Below are 26676 nucleotides of genomic sequence, written 5' to 3'. Positions count from 1 at the left end.
CCGACGGACCAATCACAGCCAAGGCGCGTCATTTAAACTAACGGTGACTGCGCTGCAGACGCCATTCCGGTCTGGAATTGCGTGCAGAGCGGCTACCGGCCACTCTGTCGTGCTATACATACCTGAACCTTGCCTGATACTTACCTGATCACCGCTGATCACCGCTGGTAGCGTGCTGCCAGCAGCTGGATGCTTCCTGGATCTTGTGACTTCCTGTGTCCTGCTGCTGCAGTGTCATAGAGTCACAGATCGTGACAGAGAGTGCTATATTTTGTGTCTGCTGCACCCCTTTTGTGCTGATCAGTATATCTGTGCTGATCAGCAACTTTTTTTTTTTTATATATATATATATACCTGTCAGTTGCACCAAATGTTGTGCTGCCTGTGCAACTGACTGCTGCCCCCCCTTTTGTGCTGATCAGTTTAAATTAATTAACTGATCAGCAACTTTTGGGGGGTCCAGGTTTTTTTTTTTATATATACCCTGTCAGGTTGCACCCACAGTTGTCTGCCTGCTGCCCCTCACTGCTAATCAGTGTTGCATCACTGCATCACTGATCTGCAGTTTTTTTTGGGGGGGGATTGCAGTGGGGTTTTGTTTTTACACCCACGTTGCTTTTGTGGGTGCTTTTGTGGGTGTCCTGTGGCCGCTGATCAGTGACGTACATCACTGAACAGCATTTTTGGCACAGGGTTGATATCATTTTTTTTCTGCAGTTTTTTTAAATTGTTTTTTTTTTTGGAGAGTGCTGTGGTTTATTACACCCACGTTACTTTTGTGGGTGTCCTGTGGCCGCTGATCAGTGATGTACATCACTGAACAGCATTTTTGGCACAGGGTTGATATAATTTTTTTTCTGCAGTTTTTAAAAAAAAAAATTTTTTTGGAGAGTGCTGTGGTATTTTTTTGTTTTAAATTGTTTTTACACCCACGTTGCTTTTGTGGGTGTCCTGTTGCCTTTGAGCGCTGTTCAGTGACGGACGTTACTGACCAACATCTGTGCTCAATTTTTGGCGCAGGACTTTTTTTTTTATTTTTTTTTAACCCCTTCATTTTTTTTTATTTTTATTGGGATCAAATTCCTGTATAAAGTATTTTTTTTTCTGCACTACATACACACTACACACTATATACCCCCCGTGTTGAAATAAAGTTTGTACCCCCCCTACACTATACACGTGTTGAAACATTACACTTATAGAAACGCAAAAATAAAAATGGCATCCCAAATGGCATCCCAAATGTTATCCCAGTCATCCAGAAGAATGTATTCAGCGGAGGAGGCATATGTCATGCTTGCCTCTGACTCTGACACAGCCAGTGATGCAAGCGGGGAATTTGAAGGATTCGTCTTAAGCTCCTCTTCCTCCTCTAGTGATGAGGGACCCCCTCAAAGACGCCCCCGTAGAGCAGCTGAGACCCCCCCCAAATGATTGATCCTGTATGGACCCCACCACCAGACAATTTTGAGCCCCAGGTTCCTGAGTTTTTGGCCATCCCAGGAATCCAATTTGATTCAACAGGTCTCAGAGAAATTGACTTTTTCAAATTATTTTTCTCTGATGATTTTATAAATTTAATGGTGGACCAAAGTAATTTATATGCCCAGCAGTTTATTGCTCAAAACCCCACGTCATCATTTGCTAGGTGGACCCCTGTAGATGCAGTAGAGATGATGACGTTTTGGGGTCTGGTGTTACATATGGGCATAGTAAAAAAGCCAGAAATTAGGCAATATTGGAGTACAGATGTTCTGTACAGCACCCCATTTTACCGTATGGCCATGACTCGGACTCGTTTTGAGACAATCCTTAAATTTTTACATTACACCGATAATGCACAGAGATGATCCCACCTTTGACCGGCTATTCAAAGTCAGGCCGGTCATTGATCATTTCAGTGCCAAATTTGCAGAGATGTACATCCCTGAAAAATTTATTTGTATCGACGAGTCCCTTATACATTTTAAAGGAAGGGTTAAATTCCGCCAGTACCTTCCCAGTAAGAGGGCAAGGTATGGCATAAAAATGTATAAACTGTGTGAAAGCACCTCAGGGTACACCCACAGGTTTAGGGTTTATGAAGGGAAGGATTCAAGAATTGAACCGCCAGAATGCCCCCCCTCCCTCGTAGGTGTTAGTGGAAAAATTGTCTGGGATTTAGTGCACCCCTTCCTGGATAAAGGTTATCACCTCTATGTGGATAACTTTTACACTAGCATCACCCTGTTTAAGGCCCTTGGTTCAAGAGGTACAGCAGCTTGCGGTACTGTGCGCAAGAACCAAAGAGGCCTCCCAAAAACGCACGTTGCCCAATTACTGAGAAGGGGTGAAAGCAGGGGAATATGCACCGAAAATATGTTGTTGGTCAAATATAAGGACAAGAGGGATGTCCTTATACTGACAACAATTCATGGAGACAGTACCACCTCCATCCCTGTACGAGGTACCAGTACCCACACCTCAAAACCTAATTGTATCCTAGATTACAATAAGTACATGGGCGGAGTGGATCTTTCAGATCAGGTACTGAAGCCGGACAGTCCCCTGCGGAAAACAAAAATCTGGTACAAGAAGCTGGCCGTGTATATCATCCAGATGGCACTGTATAACGCTTACGTGCTATTCCGTTCTACCAGCCAGACGGGGACATTTATGCACTTTCAAGAGGAAGTCATAAAGGGCCTAATATTTAGGAACCAGCAGGCAGAGGGCCCCAGTACTTCTAGTACTGGCCCCCGTATTGTACCAGGGCAGCATTTTCCTAACGAAATCCCCTCCACTGCAAGAAAGGGCAGGACACAAAAAAGGTGCTTGCTATAAAAAGGGAATAAGAAAGTATACTATTTTCCACTGTGAAACTTGCCCCGACAAACCCGGCCTATGTATAAAGGAGTGTTTTAAAATATACCACACATCTATGGATTATTAGGTTCATCATTTCACCGTGCTTCGGGGGTCTTGCTAATGCCACATAGCACCCACCATTCATTCCACCAGAATCTGAGCTGCAAAATCCAAAAATCACTCCTTCCCTTCTGAGTCCTGCCATGCACCCAACTGGTATTTTTCGTCACATATGAGGCATTGCCATACTCGGGAGAAATTGGGGCACAGATTTTGGGGTGCTTTGTCTCCTTCATTCCTTGTGAAAATGAAAAATTTGGAGCCAGAACTGCATTTTTGTGTAAAAAATGTAATTTTTCATTTGCACAGCCCAGTTGTATCAAAATTGGTGAAACCCCTGGGGGTTTGAAATGTACACTATACCCCTAGATGAATTCCCTGAGGGGTGTAGTTTGCAAAATGGGGTCACTTGTGGGGGGGTTCCACTGTATTGGTGCTTCGGGGGTCTTGCTAATGCGACATAGCACCCACCAACATTCCACCAGAATCTGTGCTGCAAAATCCAAATATCACTCCTTCCCTTCTGAGTCCTGCCATTTTTTGGTCACACATGAGGCATTGTCGTACTCGGGAGAAATTGGGGCACAGATTTTGGGGTGCTTTGTCTCCTTCATTCCTTGTGAAAATGAAAAATTTGGAGCCAGAACTGCATTTTTGTGTAAAAAAATTAATTTTTCATTTTCACTGCCCAGTTGTACCACAATTGGTGAAACCCCTGGGGGTTTGAAATGTACACTATACCCCTAGATGAATTCCCTGAGGGGTGTAGTTTGCAAAATGGGGTCACTTGTGGGGGGGTTCCTAACTTTTAGCATCTTATGGTGCCTAGAAACCTACATGGTGCCTAAAAAATAATCTCATAAAAAGGAGGCTCCAAAATCAAGTAGGTGCTCCTTCTATTATGAAGCCTGTGGTTTGGTCAACGTGCACACTAGGGCCACATATAGGATATTTATGAAAACAAAAGAATTGGGGGAATCAATTTTTAGTTACATTTCTCTAGTAAAATCTACTGTGTTCCTTAGAAAAATGTATTAAAATTGCAAATCTGCAAAAAAAATGAAATTTTGAAATTTCACCTACACTTTGTTTTAATTCCTGTGAAACACCTAAAGGGTTAACAAACTTCCAAAATGCTGTTTTGAATACTGTGAGGGGGTGCAGTTTTTGAAATGGCATCATTTATGGGGGTGTCTCACATACAAGTCCCTCAAAGTCACATCAGAACTGAACTGGTCCCTAAAAAAATCAGTGTTTGAAATTTTCTTGAAAATTTGAGAATTTGCTATTCATATTGTAAGCCTCCTAGTGTCCAAAAAAATTAAAAGGATGTTGAAATAATGATGGAAACATAAAGTAGACATATGGTCTATGTTAGTTATTAACTATTTTGAGTGGTATGATTATTTGTCTCACAAGCAGAAAATTTAACATTTTGAAAATTGCTAAATTTTCCATTTTTTTACGACATTTTGGTATTTTTCACAAAAAAACACAGACTGTATCGACCCAAATTTACCACTAACTTGAAGTACAATGTGTCACGAGAAAACATTCTCAAAATCACTGGGATAAGTAAAAGCAAAAAAAAGTTATCCCCACTTAAGTGATACATGTCAGATTTGAAAAAAAGGGCTCTGTCAGGAAGGCAAAAGCATGCTGCGTCAGGAAGGGGTTAAAGCAGCTGCTTGGATGGGGTGGGTTGGTCCCCAAAGAAACACAAAAACGAGATAAAAACTACAGAAAGCAGCGCTGGGAATTAATGATGGGTGAATCAATGCATTTAAAAAATACAAATTTAATAAAAAGTGCAAATTGAGTAAAGAACATTCACAATAAAATGATATGCATAAAACACTGGTAATGTAAAAGGTGGAGGATTAGTCATCCAGATCTCACGTGGTTAAGATTGTCCACAATCAGGGTTGTTGTGACCTGCAATGTCCACACACTCTTTAGTCCCGATTTGTAGAGGAAGTCCCAGGGAAACAGCAATTGAAGGTTTTATAAATTGGCTGAGGGAGTGGCTGGTGTTGGAGCCTACCTTCTACCTCACTGTATTTTGTATCCACCTTGGGAGATGCGTGGCTGAGGAGCTTCCAAAGAAGTGGGGACCTTGTGGTCAGGTATATGGGTAGATGATAATCCAATGAAACACCCTGGATCCAGAAAAGTGAAGCAGCACCACCAACGCATTTCACTGGACTAACACCAGCTTTATCTCAATGTAATATAGCGACAAAAAAGGCCAACAAAATTCTTGCATGTATTAAAAGGGGCATGGAAACTAGGGACTCAAAAGTAATTATGCCTCTGTACAAATCATTGGTTAGACCACACCTCGAATACGCAGTGCAGTTCTGGGCCCCGCACTATAAAAAGGACATCATAGAATTTGAAAAAAAAAAACAAAGAAGAGCAACAAAGCTTATTAGGGGAATGGAGAATTGAAGCTATGAGGAAAGATTAAACAATTTGGGACTATTTACACTAGAGAAAAGACGTTTAAGGGGGAATATGCTCAACATGTACAAATATATCAGGGGCCAATATAAGGAACTGTCAAACACCCTTTTTTCTACTAGAAAAGAATCTAGGACGCAAGGGCACGAGTTTAGATTAGAAGAAAAAAAAATTTGTTCATCTAGAAGAAAAAAGCTTCTTTACGGTCAGAGCAGTCAACCTTTGGAACTCTCTTCCTGGAGAAGTGGTGTCGGCAGACACTATATAAATACGTTTAAAATAAGGTTGGATAAACATTTATTGGTTAAAAACATCCATGGGTACGAATAAGTAACATAATCTGTCTTTAAAATATCAGAACATACTATACAACAAGGGATAAGCTGCTATAAACATAGGTTGAACTAGATGGACGCAAGTCTTTATTCAGCCTCACCTACTATGTAACTATGTAAGGTGCCTACACACATGGTGATGTTGCAAAGAAATCTGAGCTATGCTAGATCGCTCAGCACACATCTGATCTGATAGGGCCAGTGTTCTCCAGTAAGAACACTTGCAATCTGACTACATTTATCATGCATGCATCATGGGGCCACGCATCGCTGCTGCTATGGCCCCTACACACAGTGATGAAGGGTCAGATCGCTTAGAAAATGACAGTAGATCGCTGTGTGTAGGCCCCATCACTCTGCAGTGATTGAGCATTAACTGAGAAGCATTGTGTTCTCCGTTAATAATTTCCTACATACTGTAGCAGTGATACTTAAATCATTATTTAAGTGAGAATTAGTTTGAAGAGACACCAATATGTCATTTCTCCTGCTAAAATGCTGGAGAAAATATTTTTTTTCTATCTACTAAATAAAGCGCATAATTTATTGAACGTTGATTTAAGTTTGGTTAATTTCATTAATATTTCAAAGCACTTTAAGATATGCAGTGAATTGGATTCAATTGGGAAAATGTTTTGAAAAGCAAGCTTTTTTTTTTTTTTTTCCTTGAAACTCATACATTGCACAAATGCACGAACCCAAAGAAATGCAAGAATCAATTAGAAATGCCAATTTGCTGGACTTGTGGTGAGGTTGGAAAACATTTTTACATTATTATACGCTAGTTACCAACTCGTCAAAATGACGGAACAGAATTACAGTAATGGCTGCGGGTGACTTTACTGAGTGTTCCTTAAATTCCTCCTTTGGAGCCCATGCAGAGGCGCTGGCGTGCAAAACATTTAAATCCCCCCCCCCCATAGAGGTGAGGGAAATAATTATCCTTTTATTATATTGCATTAGGAAGGGGTGATCCTGTACAGTGTATCAGCATTTTTACCTTTATAATAAAGAATTTCAGGTGCGTGCACACAATGCAACTTTGAAATTGAATTGTAAATGAAATTTGAAGGAGCCAACTCGCACCTGACTGCATTGCCCAAAATTTGTGACCTAGTTTTATATGTATAACTGGGTTGCATGTGGCCTCTTAGTTAATTATGTTAAGAAATACTTTCTTGTGTGTAAGTAAATAAACCATTTATATATGTATTTTTATCTTTCCTTTAGGTGATCTTGTATTATAAATTATACTGACAGTATCCATTAAGGACATCTACTCTTTTTTCATGGTAAGTTTCTTACTATTAAATTGATTAATATGTTATTAAAGAATACACATTTAAATATTGTATTGCAGTCTGATTTTTATTTGCTTAAGTATTATTTAACAAACAATAACACGAGGAAGCCTTTACTGGCCTAATAAAACACTTAATCCGGTTTCCCAGTCTCTCAAATCTGTTCCCAATAGTTCCTGTTCTTGGGATTTCCTTCATCAGAAATCCAGAAATCATGAGCTGTTGACAGTGTGCGAGGACCCATTTTGAAAATGCTATTTTATAATGTTTCATATACTTGATTAACAGTTAAATAGATGGTCTTATATATTTTATTTTTACTTTGCTTAAAAAAGCTGAAATGCAGGCATTTATGTTAATAGACTAATATTTTGCTGTATACACACGAATAATAAATACAATTTATGTATATTTAGAAATTAAATTAAAATATAATTTAACTATATAGCAATGTCTTTCTGTTGGTTTCCATTCTTTTTCATTTTAAGTCCCTTTTTGTTTTTTCTCCTCAGGATTTTTTCATAAGCATGTCTGAAACACTGAAATATAATGATGATGATCATAAGACTGTATTTTTAAAAACCCTAAACGAGCAGCGACTGGAAGGTGAATTTTGTGATATTGCTATTGTTGTTGAAGATGTGAAGTTCAGGGCCCACAGGTGTGTGCTTGCTGCTTGCAGTACATACTTTAAGAAACTTTTCAAGAAACTGGAAGTTGATAGTTCTTCAGTCATAGAAATCGATTTCCTGCGGTCTGACATATTCGAGGAAGTACTGAACTATATGTATACTGCAAAAATTGCAGTCAAAAAGGAGGATGTAAATTTGATGATGTCATCAGGCCAGATACTTGGTATAAGGTTTTTAGATAAACTATGCTCTCAGAAGCGTGATGTTTCTACTACCGATGACAATCCTTCCACTCCAAAAAATAAATACACGTATGAGACAAGCTTGAAAATAAGTCGTCCAGTTGGCGAAGCAAACGAGACTCAAGATGATGAAATAGAGGAGATTGAAGATCATGATGATAGCCCTTCAGATGACACTGTTGAAGGAACTCCTCAGAGTCATGAAGAGGAGAAGTCTCCTACTTCCACCCTACGAGTTCAGGAAGCAATCCTCAAAGAACTGGGCAGCGAAGAAGTTCGAAAGGTTAACTGCTATGGTCAAGAGGTTGAGACAATAGAAACAACTGAAACTAAAGACTTGGGATCACAAACCTCTCAAGCTTTGGCTTTTAACGACAGCGTTAATGAAGTAAAAGATGAGCAAGCACCAGCATGGACCACTCCTACAGCGGATATGAAATTTGAGTATTTACTTTATGGTCACAGAGATCAGTTTGCTTGTCAGGTCTGTGGAAAGGCCTTTATAGATGAAGCCCGTCTACGAAAGCATGAAAAACTGCACACGGCTGATAGGCCGTTTGTGTGCGAAATGTGTGCCAAAGCATTCACCACACAGGCACACTTAAAAGAGCATTTGAAAATTCACACTGGATACAAGCCCTATAGTTGTGAGGTGTGTGCCAAGTCCTTTATCCGAGCACCAGATCTTAAAAAGCATGAGCGAGTGCACAGTAACGAGAGACCTTTTGCTTGCCATCACTGTGATAAAGCATTCAAACACAAATCTCACCTTAAAGATCATGAAAGGAGACACCGAGGAGAGAAACCTTTTATTTGTGCTTCGTGTCCTAAAGCATTTGCCAAGGCATCTGATCTAAAACGTCATGAAAACAATATGCACAGTGAACAACGCAAGCAGGTCACAACCAGTGCCATACAGAGTGAGACAGAGCAATTACAGGCAGCAGCTATGGCGGCCGAAGCTGAACAGCAGCTGGAAACTATTGCTTGTAGTTAAATATTTTGTTTCTGAAAAAGCATGTGTTCATTTCTTTTTATGGTTTAACTGAGTCATTTATGCATCCAAATACCTTTTTGAGACATAAATAAAATATTAAAAGTAGCCATTAATATTTCAAATAGATTTGTAAACTAACAAATTGGTACTGAAATATATGGTAAAATAAATGCTTCATGTTAACAAAGTGGTTAAACTGTAGGGAAAAATAAAATCATTTACATATATTAAATAATGTAGGCATGGAATTAATAACCATCAAAGGAGTTCATCTACAGTATGTTAGGTTTCTCCTGTATGAGATTTGAGAACATGCACAAATGTTTCAATTTCTGGCAAGATATTTAGAGTTGTCTGCTTTCAGATTTTATTCCTGTTATGATGTAGGTTTATGGTACTCCAGAAATTTTCCATTGTACCTTGTAATAAATTCCATGGACTGAGACATTGGATGACCACTCTGAAAGTGTGTGCGATTTGTGCACAGATATCTTTTCCATACAGTTCCATAGACCATCGAATATAAAAACACATTAATCACATCAAGCAATGGTGATGTTTGTTTGTGAATGTTGCAATCACTATTTCATACATGAGAATTATGAATATCTGCTTTTATTTCTCATTTTTAATAGGCACTGTATAATAAACATTGCAAGTCATTCATATCTATGAATGTTTTGATTGGATGTGTCATTGTAGGAAAATGACAGTTCTGTCGAATGACATATTAAGGGATTCTTTACAATGTAAGGGAAATGAGCAGCGCAAAGGACAATTGCTTCACTATGGTGTTAAAATTTAAAATGTCTTCTAATTTGAGTACATATTCCATTGATATCATTTTTAATTTAGGGTATGGAATTCTTTATCATATTCTGCCAAACTTATTTGGTCTTTTAATGTATGTATATGTGATTGTTGCAAAGTGCTGTTTCACAAAGTAGCATCTTGTATTTTAACTATAATTTTTCTTTAGTTTTACATGAACTAGTACATATTTGAATGCAAAATGAAGCATTGAAACACAATGGAACCAGTTGTAATATATTGTGATGTTTTATTGTCATTTAACTGGGGGGAATCTAATGTACTTCTTTACAGCTATGACAGGAGGAAACTACTATTTTCTGTGTTTTGAAAGTAGATTGTCAGTCTGTAAAATCAGATTGCAATGCTAAATACTAAGCTTTTTCACCTTTAGCTGGAACAGCCACATTTTTTAATTCTGCAGAAAGCAATGCATCTCCCTACTTTTCCAGTGCAATATCTTTTCCAGGAAAACAATGCATTTAAAGGATAAGTCTGTCTTCTGGGAGTGGATTACATGTTGTAAACCGTATCCTGTATCTTACTGTTGGCTAGATAACACTGCAATAAAGTGAATCTACTGTAACTGGAGGTTGGATGATTGTGGTCACACTTAAAAGGATGCTATTGCATTACACATTACTCCATTTAAATTCCAGATGTCAGGTATGTCAAGCAGTGGTTGAATTTTCAAAAAAAAAAAAAAAAAATACCACTTGGGGACACACTATCAGAATGTATGTAACCAACAGTTGGAAATTGTCTAGGACTTGAATCCATTTTGCTCTTTTACTTCCCAAATTCAAATATTTTTTTTTTTTAGGTACTACACTCTTATAGGAAAATTGCCACCATATAGCATACGCAGCTCAAGGTTTGTGTATTCTAGTAGTCTTGTATAAAAGTGCTAAGTGCTAATTTCAGTAGCAAACATTCTGTGTTTTTTTTTTTTTTCATTTTGATATAGATGCTCTTAATTATATGTATATTTTAAAATAAAAATATAAATGGTTTTCCTTTTATTTGTCTACTGAGTTCATTAGATGTATTATCCAGGTGATAACTACAAAATGCATGGTTGTAATGTTTTTGCTGTTTGGTTTTTCTAACGAGACTTATTAGCTAGTCGTATTTAGTGTCATTCTGCCAGAATCCTACTGCTTCACTGTCACCACTTTCTAGCAGACTAGTACCCCTTTTAGACCGCTAAACCAACACGGGTCTATTTTTCTATATTTTTTTTCCACCACAGCTATATTTCCCGGGTCGAGCAAACAGTTAAACGTGGCTGTGAGCTGGGTTGCTGTGCAGTGTGAAAAGGTCAAGCAACTGTCGGTTTCAAGTGCTAGCTCCTTCCCTGCCCCCTTCTGACGTCAGTGACCCAGCAAGAAGTCAGGGCGCTGTGGGAGCTTTCAGACTGCAAATGCCGGGTGTGATCTGGCATTTACTGTCTGAAAGAGGTGTAATTATCTAGTGCATCTTCTCCATATAGGGGGTATCAAATTAAAATGATCCATTTAAAGGTCTCGTTTTTGCCCAGCATGTATGGATAACTACTATGGGGGAAATAGCTGGGCTAAAAAATACTCAGTGCATAATACTTAGGGTTTTTCACCCATTTTTGCAATTTTTCCCGGGATGCTATGGAAAACCGTAATACCAGCAGATGAACGGCTGGACCAGCGATGTTGCGGGAGTGTGCATCACCGCTCATCGTTTTAGGATGATAAACATGGCCTGATTTTGCAATGTATGACCGATGGTTAATACTGTGGTATCTAATTAGAGGTTTTTTTTTTATTGATCGAAAAAGGACCCGTGGTCACACGTTAACACACGGAATCCGTGATATTCTCCAGATCCCATGGGTTATCACGGCTCCGATGGTCGGTTTCTGAAATTTAAGTATTTTCTTCTTCAAAATGCTTTTCCAACTTTCTCCTAATATATCACCACTTATATCCTAATATACTAATCTGTTTTCTTAATCTAATTGTTGAGGCTGCTTTAATGGACTGTTTATCTCTTTGAACCTCCCTCTAACTCCTACTGCTGCGTGTTAGCAGTTTTTGACAAGGGACTGATCTTTTTTTTTTCTCTAGCTTGTAAACAGGAGATATAGAGAGATGGAGATATCTTTTATTTGGTGGGGATAGAAAATACCTGTAGTGAATAAGATCAATGAAGTATGGAGATAGACATGCAGATATGTGGAAGTGTCCACTGGTGTTTATAGAAGAAAACAAATTCTTTGCTGGGCTTACAACTTTTAATATATCATCCCGATCATCTGATAATCAGCTGATTGGGTCAATATTTCAGCAGTGTATTGGATTATGGGATAAACACAGATATAATGGCCATACAATTTTAAAAATGTTAGTATATAGCCAAAATATCTGATTGTTTCAAGTTGAATGTCTTTTGGTATGACAGATTTTGAATCTATCTTTGCCTATTCCCAGCAACAGTGTCACAAATTATATATAACCATTGCAGTAGATAGTTTAGTTATTTGCTAGTGGAATACCTCTTTACTTCCTTTTAGTTATTTAATAAAACTACAGCATAGCTAGCCACCATCTTCTGTTCTTGTATTCACATACTATAACTACAGTATATATTGCTTTAAACAGAAAAAGGATTGTAGGCGCTAACCCAATTGGGGGTGTAATTGCATACAAGCTGCAGGTCCTCAAAGAGGGGGGGGGCTACCCTCTGATGAATAGTTTGAACAAAAGGTTTTTATGAGGTCTTGCGCTAAGTATGTGTGCATAAATCAATAAACCAAATGAATGCTATTGTAAAGCGCAACGGAATCTGCTGCGCTATATAAGAAACTGCAAATAAATAAATAATAAATAAATGCTGGATATGATTGCAAGTGAAAAAACACATTTATTGCTGCAGTACTAAACAAAGTTTTACACATGTGCCTTGTTAAGCATGTAAATGACAATGTCCAGTGGTGGTACAGGCAATAAGCAAGTGCTGCAGTGCAAGTAATGGTGAGCCTGTGGCTCAAGTTCCCAAAGGTGGTGGGCAGTGGGATACGATGCACAAGTGTGGTGGGGTAGGCAGTCTGGATATGGGGGGGGGGGGGGGAGTCTAGGTGACACAGTACTGGTGGTGCGGGGGGCTGGCGTCCTGTCCCGACCGCAGTACACCTCTGACCTGTGTCTGCCGGACTGTTCTCCTCCGGTCCCACACCGCGATCACCTCTCGATGCGCACCTCAGTCGTGCAGCCCGCCGGGCTCCACAGATTGTGTTTGGGATGAGACTTCCGGGTACCGTTATCGCGAGATCCCGGCAACGTGTTGGAGAGACATCCACACCATATCCAAGTCGACCAAAGTCTCCTCCCGGCTGGGAGTAGAGCGCACGGAGCGTGTAGGGACTGAGACGCCGGTGCCGGGATCTCGCGATAACGGTACCCGGAAGTCTCATCCCAAACACAATCTGTGGAGCCCGGCGGGCTGCACGACTGAGGTGCGCATCGAGAGGTGATCGCGGTGTGGGACCTGAGGAGAACACAGTCCGGCAGACACAGGTCAGAGGTGTACTGCGGTCGGGATGGGACGTCAGCCCCCCGCACCACCAGTACTGTGTCACCTAGACTTTTCTCCCCCCCCCATCCAGACTGCCTACCCCACCACACTTGTGCAGCGTATCCCACTGCCCACCACCTTTGGGAACTTGAGCCACAGACTCACCATTACTTGCACTGCAGCACTTGCTTATTGCCTATACCACCACTGGACATTGTCATTTACATGCTTAACAAGGCACATGTGTAAAACTTTGTTTAGTACCGCAGCAATAAATGTGTGTTTTTTCACTTGCAATCACATCCAGCATTCATATGGTTTATTGATTTATGTACACATACTTAGCGCAAGACCGCATAAAAACCTTTTGTTCCTATATTGCTTTAAGTCCACAGTGAACAAATCAGACCGCACTCCACTGTTTTAGTACATAGGTGTATTAAATTAGATCAGCATACCAACAAGAGGTGTGCCAAACAAGTTGCAATTCCTTACATGCCACTACCAGACCACAATCCATTGCAACAGATCTATTCATTATGGATTACACTGCCGTGAATGCCATAACACCAAAGGCTTCCAAGCATTGTGGCCTATAGTATCTAGTGATAAGGACCTTCCATGTAAACGCTGATGTACCACTACAAGAGAGATATAAACCTCAAGTACCTCTTAATAACACCAATCTATTACCAACTCCCCCTACGTATTTTCTCAACATTCAGATAAAGAAACCCGGATGCTACAAATGTCCTTCATGTACCACGTGTAACTATATGGAATCCGGAACATACTTTAAACACCCCCACCAGGTACCGAATACAAGATCAAACATGTTGTTTGTTATATGTCCTTGCGGACTTTATTATCGTTTACAAATAACAAGATAATTGAGAGCTGCATTACATCACTCTGCGATTAAAGCCGCACTGGAAGGGAAGAATATTGACCAACCTGACCTTTTAAATTAGCAGGACAGACATTGGCGAGTCTTAAATACTATTTTATTGATGTCATTCCAACATTAACAAGAGGCGGGGACAGTCAAAAATTGTTTATCCTGAGAGGAATTAAATGGATACATACTTTGGACACTGTAGCTCCCAGAGGACTCAATGAGAAATTTTCCCTCAGCGTTTTTTTGTAAAAAAAAACTTTTTTTTTTTTCTGTGATAAATCTTTTCACATTATTTTAATTTATATTTCGGCAACTTTGTAAGTATCCTACAACAGTTCATTATTCATTTTCCTAAATGCCATCTAATACCACTAATATATATACTAGGTGTCCTCTATTTGCCTTTTGTATCCTATAACTCACATCCAGTAAAAGTGCCCCGCTGTATATGTTCACTACACTGCTTTAATGTATTACATTATTTGGTACTTATGTAGTATCTGGGCTGCCGATTTTTTGATTGTATGCCTTAAGTTAAGGCATACAATCAGATGCGATGCGATATCGCATCGCATCGCATACGACCATGCGATGCGATGACCCGATTTTTCCATAGGATTCAATGTTAAAATGGACTGAGTCCATTTTAACATGGAATTCAATGGGAAAAGGGGTCCTTTTCATACCCCTACTATCCAAGTGGGCATGGAGTTGGATATAAACCTGTGGCGAGCGTAGCGAGCCACCGAGCCCGAAGCGTGGCGAGCGAAGCGAGCCCCGCGAGGGGACGGTATTCTGTGTCCCCTCGCGGGGCTCGCTACGCTCGCCACGCTTCGGGCTCGGTGGCTCGCTACGCTCGCCACAGGTTTATATCAAACTCCATGCCCACTTGGATAGTAGGGGTATGAAAAGGACCCCTTTTCCCATTGAATTCCATGTTAAAATGGACTCAGTCCATTTTAACATTGAATCCTATGGAAAAATCGGGTCCATCGCATCGCATCGCATGCGATATGGTCGGGTGCGATACGATGCGATGGACCCGATTTCAAAATCGGCAGCCCAGTTACTACATAAGTACCCATTATTTGTCTATAACATAGCTGCACTGGCTTTATCTCCATCACCCCATCCTACCCTTTCCGCATACCGTATATACTCAAGTATAAGCCGACCCGAATATAAGCCGAGGCACCTAATTTTACAACAATAAAATGGGAAAACTCATTGACTCAAGTGGAACCCTCACTCGAGTATAAGCCGAGGGGGCTTTTTCAGCATACAAAATGGTCTGAAAAATTAGTCTTATACTCGAGTATATATGGTAAGTCTTTATTTATATCCCCCACTATGTAGTCTTCTGGGTTCACTTTGTGTTTTGCATGCTACAGTTTATAAAGATACAATAGCGGAGGCTTAAGTTTTTGAGTTTTTCCCATCTGCCTTATACTTCCGGTCTGGAGTGCCCCCTACCGCCAGAAAGTCGCCTGTGACCCGCATGACGGAGAGACGTGCGTGTCCTCAAATCTGGAAGGGGCTAATCACCGCTGTACAGAGTAACGTTGACAGCACGGGACCTGGAAGCGGAAACAGGTCATTCCACTTGGCGCGTGGGCCTATTGCACGTCCCACACACCAAGGGCTACCCTGTGCACTATAAATATCCGGTAAGCTAACCTCTGTTTGTCACTGTCCATGCACTTGCACTTTTTCCTTGGCAGCACATTTCCTGATGAAATGGCCATGGCGGCCATGAATTGTCGATGACACCTGGCACATCTTGTAATGACCAGATGGAGCGACTGCCAGCCAGCCTGCAGGATCGCCAGATGTCCTGAGCTGGTTCAGGGTGGTGTACAGGAGCTCTATCTGTACATTACAAGATGTGCCAGGTGTCATCAAAGTTTATATAGCTCTATCTCACGCTTGTGCGTCCCAGTCAGCGAGGAGCGGCTTTCCTGCCTGTCTCCACTTCAGGTAGACAGGCAGGGAGTGGGGGCAGCGGGGAGTCGGTGGAGGGCTCGACAAAAGGAAGGCGGCAACTGGCGCAGGGAGGCAATTGGCGACTCTATCGCCAGGAGCAGCTCCATTTGAGAGCTACTCTGTCTGTGTGCTGATTTAATACACCTATATACTAAAACCATGGAGTGCCGTCTGATTTGTTCACTGTGGACTTTAAAGCATTATTGGTATTGGCATAAAGGCACCCCGGTCGTATTCATCTAGAAAGAAATCTCAAGTTCCTAGTTTTTACTGGGTACTGGGAGGTTTGCCAGACTTCTGTGCAACTTTCTTTTTTTGAGGTTGCAAAGTGCATCAACAAAGTATTGAGCAAAGGCTGTGAATACTTATGTACATGTGATTTCTTATTTTTTTTTAAACCTAAGTTATTAACCTAATCCTTTGGATTGTAGGGTTTCATCTGTGTTATAATCCATATTTTATTAGGTTATTTACTACACGAATTTATAACCGTTTCAATAGTAAAATGTTATTTCTTTTTTTTTTCGGAGCAGCTTCGTTACTTTAATAAAATTTGTCTTGAGTCAAGGATAATGCCCTACACTATGCAGTAAAAAAAAATAGGAAACAAATATTTAGAAAATATATTCTATATAATAAAGCTTTTTTTTTAACTAATTGCTGGTTTATTCAAAGTGTGGCTATTTAAATAATGAGAATGTACTGTAAAAAAAGTGAGTTTAAAGGGAGAGAGGAAACATTGACCTAGGACTATACCAATACAGTTTAATAAGTTTCACCCCTCTCACACAAATAGTTTGCTGTCACACAGCTTTCAAAGTTTTGTTTTTCCTGTGCATTGTATAAATGCTTAGTTCAAAAGGTTGAGCTACAGGCTTTATTCTAGGTGTAGAGAATGGTAACCGGCGAGTCTTAATTCACAATCTATTCTTCCTGCGAAATACTTACAACTGGTATATTTTCACTGATACTCATGCTTCCTTTTCCTTAGGAAGATAAAGAAATTGTTAGTCCAGTAGTTTTGGTGGCACCAGATTGGCCAAGGAGAGTTTGGGACTTAGAAGTACTAAGCAAAGCAGTGGGCCCATGAAGTGGGCAACTGTTCCAAGTGTTGTCAATGCAGCTTAATTTATGGTGTGGTTCTTGAAGCCAGGATTCTAGAAAACCTAAAAGTTCATATACTGTAGTTCAGGCTAGGAGTGATTAAGAAATGTATTGTGTTCATGCAGTTATCTTAGTCTGTAAACATTGTGCTACAAGGAGCAATAAGAAAGGGTTTTACGCCTTGTAGAGCTGCTGAGACACTGGACAATGATATTGCAGGTTGGGGTAGGAGCTTACGCTAAAACTGTAGCTTTAATAGTAATATCCTCCCCCTGCAACCACAGAATTCCAGAGTTCTTTAAGTGCCTTTGGAGATGGACACATTTCAAGATGGCTGCTGAGCAGCCCTCTGTAGCTAGTTTTATCCTTTTAACACCTTTTAGAGTTCTACAATTTTGTACGAGACCCAGGTATCTGCTAGCTTACACATGTAACTGTTCCATGGAATTTGCATTTAACGTATCTTTTTCCACTGACCCACTGTTGCCTCCAGTACGCGGACATGGCAAGTTTTATTAAATAGAAAGAAGAAGGAACGACTCTTTTTTGGAGCACTCTTTGGCTATGATTATCACAGCCAAAGAGTGTTCCAAAAAAGAGAATCATTCCTTCTTCTTTCTACATACATTTACTCTCCAGGGTACACCTCCACTCCTTTGACGAGAACCCCTTGTTCTCATACCATCAATTTATTGTGGACTTATAGATCAAAATCATCACATTTATTCACGTACACTACAACCTGTGCACTGGTCCAACCTCCCCTTTCCCTCCAAGTAAAAAAAGTTTTATCAAATGTTGGTAATCCTAGCGGTTGCATATATCAGCCACATAGTTGGTACCCTGACATTCTCAAAATGTCAGTAGGTCCCAGGAGGCGTCTCCCACTTAGACCATGCCTGCTGCATACGAGGTCTGTTTCTACATGAGGTCCTTCATCGGTTGGCTTTAACAGTTTAAGAGGCCTTTCAAAAACTACAGATATTTTCTTTCTCTTTCAGTAGGCTGTACTACATTAAGTACCTAGAATTTGGTTTTGTCCTGACATAACCTCAGAGTTTGGAAACAATATTGTGGTCCAAGCAGGACAGGTACAGATCTCCAAGGTTCACCTCTCTGTATTTTAGCCTACTTTCAGGGGTGTTTGAAAGCCAGTTTTTTTTTTTAGTGATGGTACAGATTTCAGCCCTGTTAATTTTTTCAGCAGTGTATACCTTTTTCTTTTGACATTGTGAACCCTTTTAACAGAGTGTGGTGCTTTTTCAATCACAGTTTGGTCTACCGGTGGGATAGTGACATTTTAATCTGGTCCTGTTGGCATTCACAGAAACTCCACTTGAGCCTTTACATTCAGAGAATAAGGATTTTTGTATAACATATCTTGTGGTAACCAGCCCACAGAGTTTTTATTTTTGTTTCCTATGAACAATTTTATTATGGTCGTGGACCCTGTTTTTATTTGAATAAATATTTTACACTCTATGGAGTGTTCCTGCTCTTTCCTTTTCTCTCTCTCGCTCTCCCCAATTATTTGCAAAAATAATCAGGTGAAAGTCTTCCTGTGGTGCGTAGACAGATGATACATGATTCTAAAATTCTTCTGTCACATGACCAAGATGTGTGGATATATGTAATAAAAGCAGACCTGACATAATGTATACCATTTTAAACTGCATAGGTGACAAAAGTCCAAACAATCTTTTTTTTTTTTTAATAGGGAAATAGTAAAATTTGTCACAGAGCAGATTTCTTTTGATTAATATTTTAATAAAGCAGTAAAAACAAAGGCCTGGTAAAACACATACAATTAAAACATTTATCAATAAAAATGATCTTGTCATTGAGGGTAGCACAGGTATGCAATAGGTGTCAGACTCTGGGTTTTGTCCTAGCAATTGGATTTCACTCACCCTGTTCAGGGTCTCACCCATTCCTGCTGAACTGGTTCACCTTCCCTCTTTACCAGTAAGTGACTTACATGTGCCATGAGCCTCTACACCATTCGCTAGTTCCTGCATCCATTTCCTGGTTACTGCTACCTGTTGATAAATCTTGGGATGGCAAGTAACTTGGGTTTGCAGCATAGTATATAGATGAGAGGGTGCAGAGTATATTGAGGGGTGGTTCTGCCTGTAAGGAGCACTATATGGAGAGGTTTGAGGGTGCAATGTGTATAGGGGGTGTATAGAATATGGAAGAGGATGGGGATGCAGTGTATAACAGTTACTTAGTTGATGAGGTTGAGCAAAGAAATCAATCTATTCCACCAAGTTCAACCTATATTGGGTCTCCCATTCACTCTGACTCCTCTACTATACATTGTTATTAACTGAATACTATATTCTGATTAAGATAAAATAAAAATGGTGAGCCATTTCTTAAACATGGATTGTCTGCCATCACATCCTTCTCTTGCAGAGTATTCCATATATTAACTGCCCTCACTGTAAGGAAACCCTTCCTTTGCTGGTTAAGAAACTTCCACTTTTTAGGCGATGACTGTGTGCCCTGTGTACAGACCTAGGGGTAAACTGTTCACCTTATCTTTCTTGTATTGACTCTTAATGTATTTGTATATTGTCATTCATTTGTATATAATAATCATAAAAGTGGCTGTTTAGTGGAAGCGAGGCACCGTGCCCGAAGCACGGGGTTTATGTTGACCTATGTCAACATACAGACCAAAAAAAATATGAAAAACTTGAGTAATTTTTGACTATTTTAGATAGAGGTATTTTTTGACCTTGTCGGTATTTTGACCGTCGGCCAATTGTTGTTGGTATTTTGACTGTCAGGATTTTGTAGGTAAATCATACCGAACCCCCAGCAGTACAAGGCATGACCAGAATTCTGAGCGTCCCTGCACAATACATAGAGATTCAAACTCTACTTAAAATTCATATTTTCAAGAGTTATTAAATGCTTTGTGTATTAATGTTCCCATAACAAAGTCACTGTATGTTATGAAATTATTTAATCAGTTAAAGCAATTCAACTTTCCAGAATAATATATTGTTCACCAAAATTCACCTCATTGTCTGATGAACACGTTTCTCCTGCACTTGGTGTGATGGACCATTACAGTGAATAACCAACTGGAAGAATTTTCATTTACAGAATATCTCCACATTAATGTAAAGCAAAAATGAATTTTTATTCTTTCAAAGCCATCAATTTTACTCTGTGACTTTTAAATTACTGCTTCTCACTGAGGGAACATGAAATATATTAAAACTCGTGAAATATTAATGATGGCTTATGTCATTTTTTTCATGTTGCTACAGCCAAGGCCAGAGTGTTCTATTTTAAAAGTCATATATCACTTGGATATTTAGTCTGTTAACATGAAATTGGTCTGATTTTCTGTATTGCTTAAATTAAGTTTTTTTTTTTGGGGCTGACATTTTAAGATGCAAATGTATACATTGTTTTAAGTACCTAATGCTTAACAAATTAACACATTTTAAAGCTTTTTTGAATATATAGTTGAATTTTAAAATTCCTTTATGCAAACTAAAAAAAGGCCCCTTTATTGACCTATCCACAATATACAGCTGTACAATTTGCATGCACTTACAAAGCGTTTCTATGGGGGAAATTTACTAAGATGTGTATTCTACTTCACATGTGATGTTGATATGGGCAACCATTCAAAATCTACTACTTATTTATTTAGCACCATTCTAGAAGATAGTAGACAGGATCTGATTGGTTGCCCATAGCAACATCATATGTGAAGTAGAATACACATCTTAGTAAATTTCCCCCTATGTGTTTTTATTTTTCTCAATGGGTATGAAGAATATATGTACAACATTTATGTAAGTGAATCCCCGCCTCCTCAACGCTGCTACTATTCTGGTGATTATATCCCCAGAGGTTTATCCAGCCACTCTTCCGGGGCTGCAGGAGACTACCCGAAAGCAGAGTTGCCTGCAACTTCCAGGGCTGTAGGCAAGTATGATTTGAGTTGCTTTGTAAAGTAGTGCATACTCGATTCAACACAATAAACAGTTTAAACTGATATTTGCTGACCTTTTTGTTATGTTATTTATCAAGGGATAGATGTCCCCATGTTATTAAGTATGTAAGTTGCTACGAACACTGAAGATCAACTGTACCCCACAAATTAATTCATGACTACTCGACCATGCTACAGCACATGGGGGATATTTGGGTTAACACCACTACTGGTGGAGGTTGTGGCAGAGGAATTTCCTTTCTAGCAACCTTGTTTGGGAACAAATGTCATGTTAAAGGTTTCCCCTAGTCATGCTCCGAAAGTCTTGATGCATTTAGGTCCCCATACTAGTGTGTCTATGATATATCCTGCATTATGATATATCAGGCATATGGGACCTTATTCTGGTTCATTCCTTCGGATACACGCCCGCACGTATCTGACCAAACGAACCGTGCACCCACATGGTGAGTGACGGCACCCCTTTAAGGCCACTGCATCCGTTCGGATGGACTAACACACAAAGGGGAGAGCCGTGGTAATGCACGTACGCTACCGTGTGCGGACGGAACTCACAAAGTTTGCACAGTCTTCCTGTGAGCGGATGGCCGGGCAGACGACCAAACGCCCTCTGCTGGTGTTTAACATGGCCCAGCACGGAACTCAATTACCCAAAGTGTAATATGTGTGTAATGTGATGAGAGCATCATGGTTGTGTTTGCATGGAAGTATGTGAGTTGACACATGTCGACTTTTTGTAATTATGTTCAGTATTGTCCTAACATGGGGAGAATTGGCACATAATAGCAGTTAAGAATAATGGTGCATTTGTGTGTTCAAAGAATGAAATATACAAGCGATTTTAACGCAGAGAAATGTAGATGGTTAAAGTGTAAAAGTGAGCTTTCCGTGTTGCTGCAATGTAGTTAGTTCATTGATAAATGAGAGAAACCTCTATGCTGCATGGGTGTGTATTGCATGCAGCTGAAAGTAATGTAGCTATTGTGCATGTTGATTGTCAGACCGAATGCGGGCCCGCTGATGTGGCAGGACTGCGAGGCGTGAGACTCGCTTTTTCCTTGCGAGTATTTCTCATGAAAACAGGTCCGAGGCGGGTCCGTGCACTCGGTGATTCAAGCGGGGCGTACGCGCAGCACTTGTTGTCACCACCCACATGCACGCCCTGGTTACTGCTGAGTTTTTGATGCTGCACCCTGTGATACACACAGATTACTCCCATAGTGTCTGACCGTGCACGGCACAGTTTTTGTGGTTGCTGAGTTACGTCCGTGGATAGTGGAGTGCGGCTGCACATGCGCATAGCGGACGGTACATATGCGCAGTGGACTAAAACAACGTGCTCCGTCCGAACTCTTATCCAACTAGTCAATTAGAATAAGGGCCATAATCTAGTGTGTACCCATGATATGCGCTCTCCTGTGGGTTATAGTGTCCTCCTCCATCAGCCATGCGCCAGGGACAATGGGGGCTGTAGCTAATGATGACAAATCACGTGTCTCAGATGTTCCATCTTTAGTGTGTCTGTGGAGGATGTAAGATTCCAGAGGTATACAGGCCCAGTGCTTGTTTACTTCATGTGTAATAAACTGATGTTTTAAGGGACACACCCATACAGGCACAAATCTTTTTTTTTTTTAAACTGTGAATGTCCTTAAAATGAGGAAGAGTTGATAACTGGGTAATAACACTAAGGAATGTGGTTTGTACTCTACATCTTTAGTGTATTATTGTCCTCTTTTTACTAAAGGAAATTGAAATGGAAGTTCTCGGGTCATAAGCCTATAATTAAATTGTTAAATTGGTTTTTAACAAGACAAGCACATAATTAGGCTACGAGCTTATGTAGTCTTAAGACCTCTGACTGTATTATTGCATTTAAATATGTCTCTTAGGTTCACAGTTTGATAAAATTAGACATCATTACTTTACGTAAAATAGGCAGTCATTGTCTTGCAAATCCAGATTCTTAAGATCAATGCAATCTAAAACAATATTTACTTTCAATATTCAAACGCAGTGTAAGTTATAATTGTTTAGCTGAGCAAATACAAATATAAATGTGCTTATTTTGTGTGTATCTAGATTATAAGCAATGAAAGCTCAAGAAAAAAACAGCGAAACAGTACTTAAAAAAAAAAAAAAAAGCATTGACCATCATATCTTCATACAACTGACTGCGGATACACCTAAAATAGGCGTATTTAGTAATTTTCCCCCAATATGTCTAAAACTAATCTAATTGTATTACCAACATCTAGGCCTTCTTTACCTGCATAACTCTGTTGACTACAGTACCCTCTGTCCCGTAGGTCTGCTGCTTAAGCATCATCCTCAACTATTCTGTCTCCTTAAATCCCTATATTTAGTTTATCTTAGAATCTGCACATGTCCAACATTGCAATATTTGTAGAATCAGGCCGTTCCTCAACCATGCACACCACCAAAACCCTCATTCATCCAACTGTCATATCATATGTAGGCTACTACTTTTTTACACCTCTGGAATTTCTCCCTTTTCTCGTCCAACTGCATTCTGTCATGACTGCCCCCTCTGATTTACCTTTCATGCTGATATTTGTTGGCTTCCTACTCTGAAAACTGATTCCGCTATCTTCTCATTCATGAAGAATACAGTTTACAAACCTCAACCACACTTATAAATCCCCAATTGTTCAACACATTTCTACATCTCCAACCTCATTTCACAATCACTGTTTGCTGCCCTACCTATAACCAACTCCAACATGCAAGATTTCTCTCATGCTGCCCCTCTATTTTGGCACTAACTCCCCCACTTTAACAAAAATAAAGCCATGATAGTTCAAGATCCTTCTAAAAACAATACATCATAATCGTGTTTATTTAAAATATAAATGATCATAATATTCCTTTTACATTTAATCATACAATAAAATGATTAAAAAAATGATTATAACAATATAGAATACATATAATTATATAAACCACTGGTGTGTCAATAGGAGTAATGCTAAATCAAAGAAGATCCAAACAATATAAGTAGATAATACATTATTCATGAGTACCCCCCCCCCCTCCTCTCAATTTGAAATATCCACAGGTTTTTCAAGTGAAGTGTAAGTGAGCAGTATGTTCGTCATTATAATAACGAGTAATGGAGGAGTAGTATGCAGTCAGGAATCGGTTCCCTCTGTGTCTGTCCACTGGCTATGTCTCCAGGGTTCCTGCTAATGCTGTAGGATTAATGCTGCTGCTTCCTCCACCTGTGTGAGTGTGGGGCAGATGAACTCTGATATCTGAGGGCAGCACAGGTAGCTCCCAGTGGATTGCTGGTCAAACAAAAGCGCAATAAGAAGATGATGACGCTGCAGACAGAACCAGAAGTGACGCAACGTGGTTCATCTCCTTGGCGATGGGATACTACTTCCCCCATCTGGAGAATTTTTCCATTACCAATATTATTTTCAAGTACAGTACCTCCATCTTTTTTGCAGTGTACCGCCAGGGGTACACGTACCCAAGGTTGGGAACCACTGCCTTAGACTGTAAGTTTTCACAGGTAGGGCACTTTCTTTAATTTTCTTCTTGTAGCGCAATTCTTGTGATCCTTTGTTCCATTGTTTCCTTCCCTCCTTAGTCCTTACCTTACCTATACCATTGAGGATCCGGGGAGGGGCTGCGCTTTTACACTTCAGTCTTCTCCAACTGTGTAGTAGAATAGAATCTCCGCAGGACCACAGCAGGCAGCAGCAGCCTGGTAGGACTCCGAAAGCAGCCACAGTGCAGAACACAGATCAGGTGTGCCGCGCATGCGCAGTAAGATCCTTGCGGTGCGCAGTGTAGCCAGGAGACAGCCGACTATGGCTCAGGCACTGAGCGGCTACGACCAGGATGGTGGACACTGAGTGTCAATCACCGCTGCGGCAGCCGGCAGGAGAGACCCGGGGGCAGGCACAAGTCACAGTGAGTCAGCCGGAGCTGAGCCAGCACAGACACCAACGGGGGTAACACACAGACGGGCCCTGGCCGGGCGCTGGAGCCCTTCAGATTGCCGGGGCCCGTCACACATGACCCCCCCACCCTGTCGCCAGCACTGTATACAGGCGTCTCCATGCAAACGCTTGGCATTCCGATGTAAATGCGGCCATGGCAGAGGGTGCAGAGGGCATGAGGCTGATCTCACATGACGTCAGCCGCCCACTCTGTCTTTGTCTCGGCACACGCAGGAGTGGAGAAATCATTCAATGGTCCCCAACCATTGAATGATTTATCCTGCTGCGGGACATACAAGGGGATGTGTTTTCATAATGGGGAGATGGTGGGGACCTCTCTGGGACTCAGTGAGCTGAGAGTTTTGCAGCTTACCGAGTTAACCAGTATGAGGGCCTTTGTCCTATACAGGCATCAAGAACTTCTAGAATGGACATGCTATGTTGTATGAAAAGAGCATTTCAAAACCACAAGACACAGATTGGACAAATAACTGATCATACAGTACATTGCTAACTAGTTTGTCACATCACTGTGCTCCATGTCTGCAAACATATAGGAGAGACCTTCCCATTTTTCCTTAGTTAGCCTACCCATTATATGAAAGTAACTCGGATACTGTACCATAATAGGTTTTGCAAATGCAAGAAACAATGCTTTAATGACACTAAATTCCTATTTTGTCATTGGCTGTTTCTCTTTCTTATATCCAAACGTCATTTAGCATAAAAAAAAAAATATTTGTAGACCGACAAACTCTGCTGAAATATTCAATGTATCTTTCATCTTCACTGTGTATTCTGAACCTGTCCAAATACACATATCCATAAATTGCACAAAGGGCCCCATTTGGCATAATTAAGAAATTAGGCATTTCCAGGAGCATGATGTCATCCCTAATGCTAACAATACAGATGCATGGGAGGCTGGTGATCAGAATAAAGATACCGACATCCTAAAAGAGGGATACCCAACCCAAATTTTAGCAAAAATACCCTGCCCCCCTAACCTCCCTCACCGGCATCCTTACCCTCCATGCTAGTGTGTAACCATACTTGAAAACAAAAGCTAGTAAATCAGTTGGTCGTGCATCCAACTGCCAATGAGTTGAAATTCCTATAGGTCCCTCAATCAACCTTCACCAACACCACAAACAAGAAAATGGAATTCAACTTATCGGGTGCTTGGGGTCTTGAACACACCAGGATTCCTCCCGTGCAGTTATCATAAAAATGAGAAATGGATATAATAGTTAAGTACGTTTTCAATACATTCCATTTAATAATAACTTAATAAAAAACATACTATAAAATGACAATTAAAAATAAATGCAGTGGGCACTGGTTAAAGTGCATAGAAAATCCTTAAACTGACAGAGGCTAAAAATTACCAGGTTTAGAGGAACTGACATGCGGACAGTTCCAAACAAGCATGTAACACAGTCTTACAGCGGCATGTCTGAAAATCCCCCGGATCTACTTCTCAGCTCATGCAAAGTTTACCA

The 26676-nt window shown here is 40.2% G+C and overlaps 1 protein-coding gene across 1 annotated transcript in view; it reads left to right on the top strand.

Moving 5' to 3' along the window:
- The window catches only part of ZBTB14 (zinc finger and BTB domain containing 14), a 21081-nt gene extending 10374 nt beyond the window's left edge, over positions 1-10707 (top strand). The window contains exons 2-3 of the mRNA XM_083187579.1: positions 6936-6997; positions 7519-10707. Coding sequence (XP_083043705.1) covers positions 6995-6997; positions 7519-8877 — 1362 coding nt within the window. The 5' untranslated portion in view covers positions 6936-6994 and the 3' untranslated portion in view covers positions 8878-10707. The remainder of the gene's footprint in view (positions 1-6935; positions 6998-7518) is intronic.
- The last annotated feature ends 15969 nt before the right edge of the window (positions 10708-26676 follow it).

The sequence above is a fragment of the Crinia signifera genome, chromosome 5 (assembly GCF_055691185.1).
Source record: "Crinia signifera chromosome 5, ASM5569118v1, whole genome shotgun sequence".
In the NCBI taxonomy this organism is placed as follows: Eukaryota; Metazoa; Chordata; class Amphibia; order Anura; family Myobatrachidae; genus Crinia; species Crinia signifera.
This window is presented reverse-complemented; position numbering and strand designations above follow the sequence as displayed.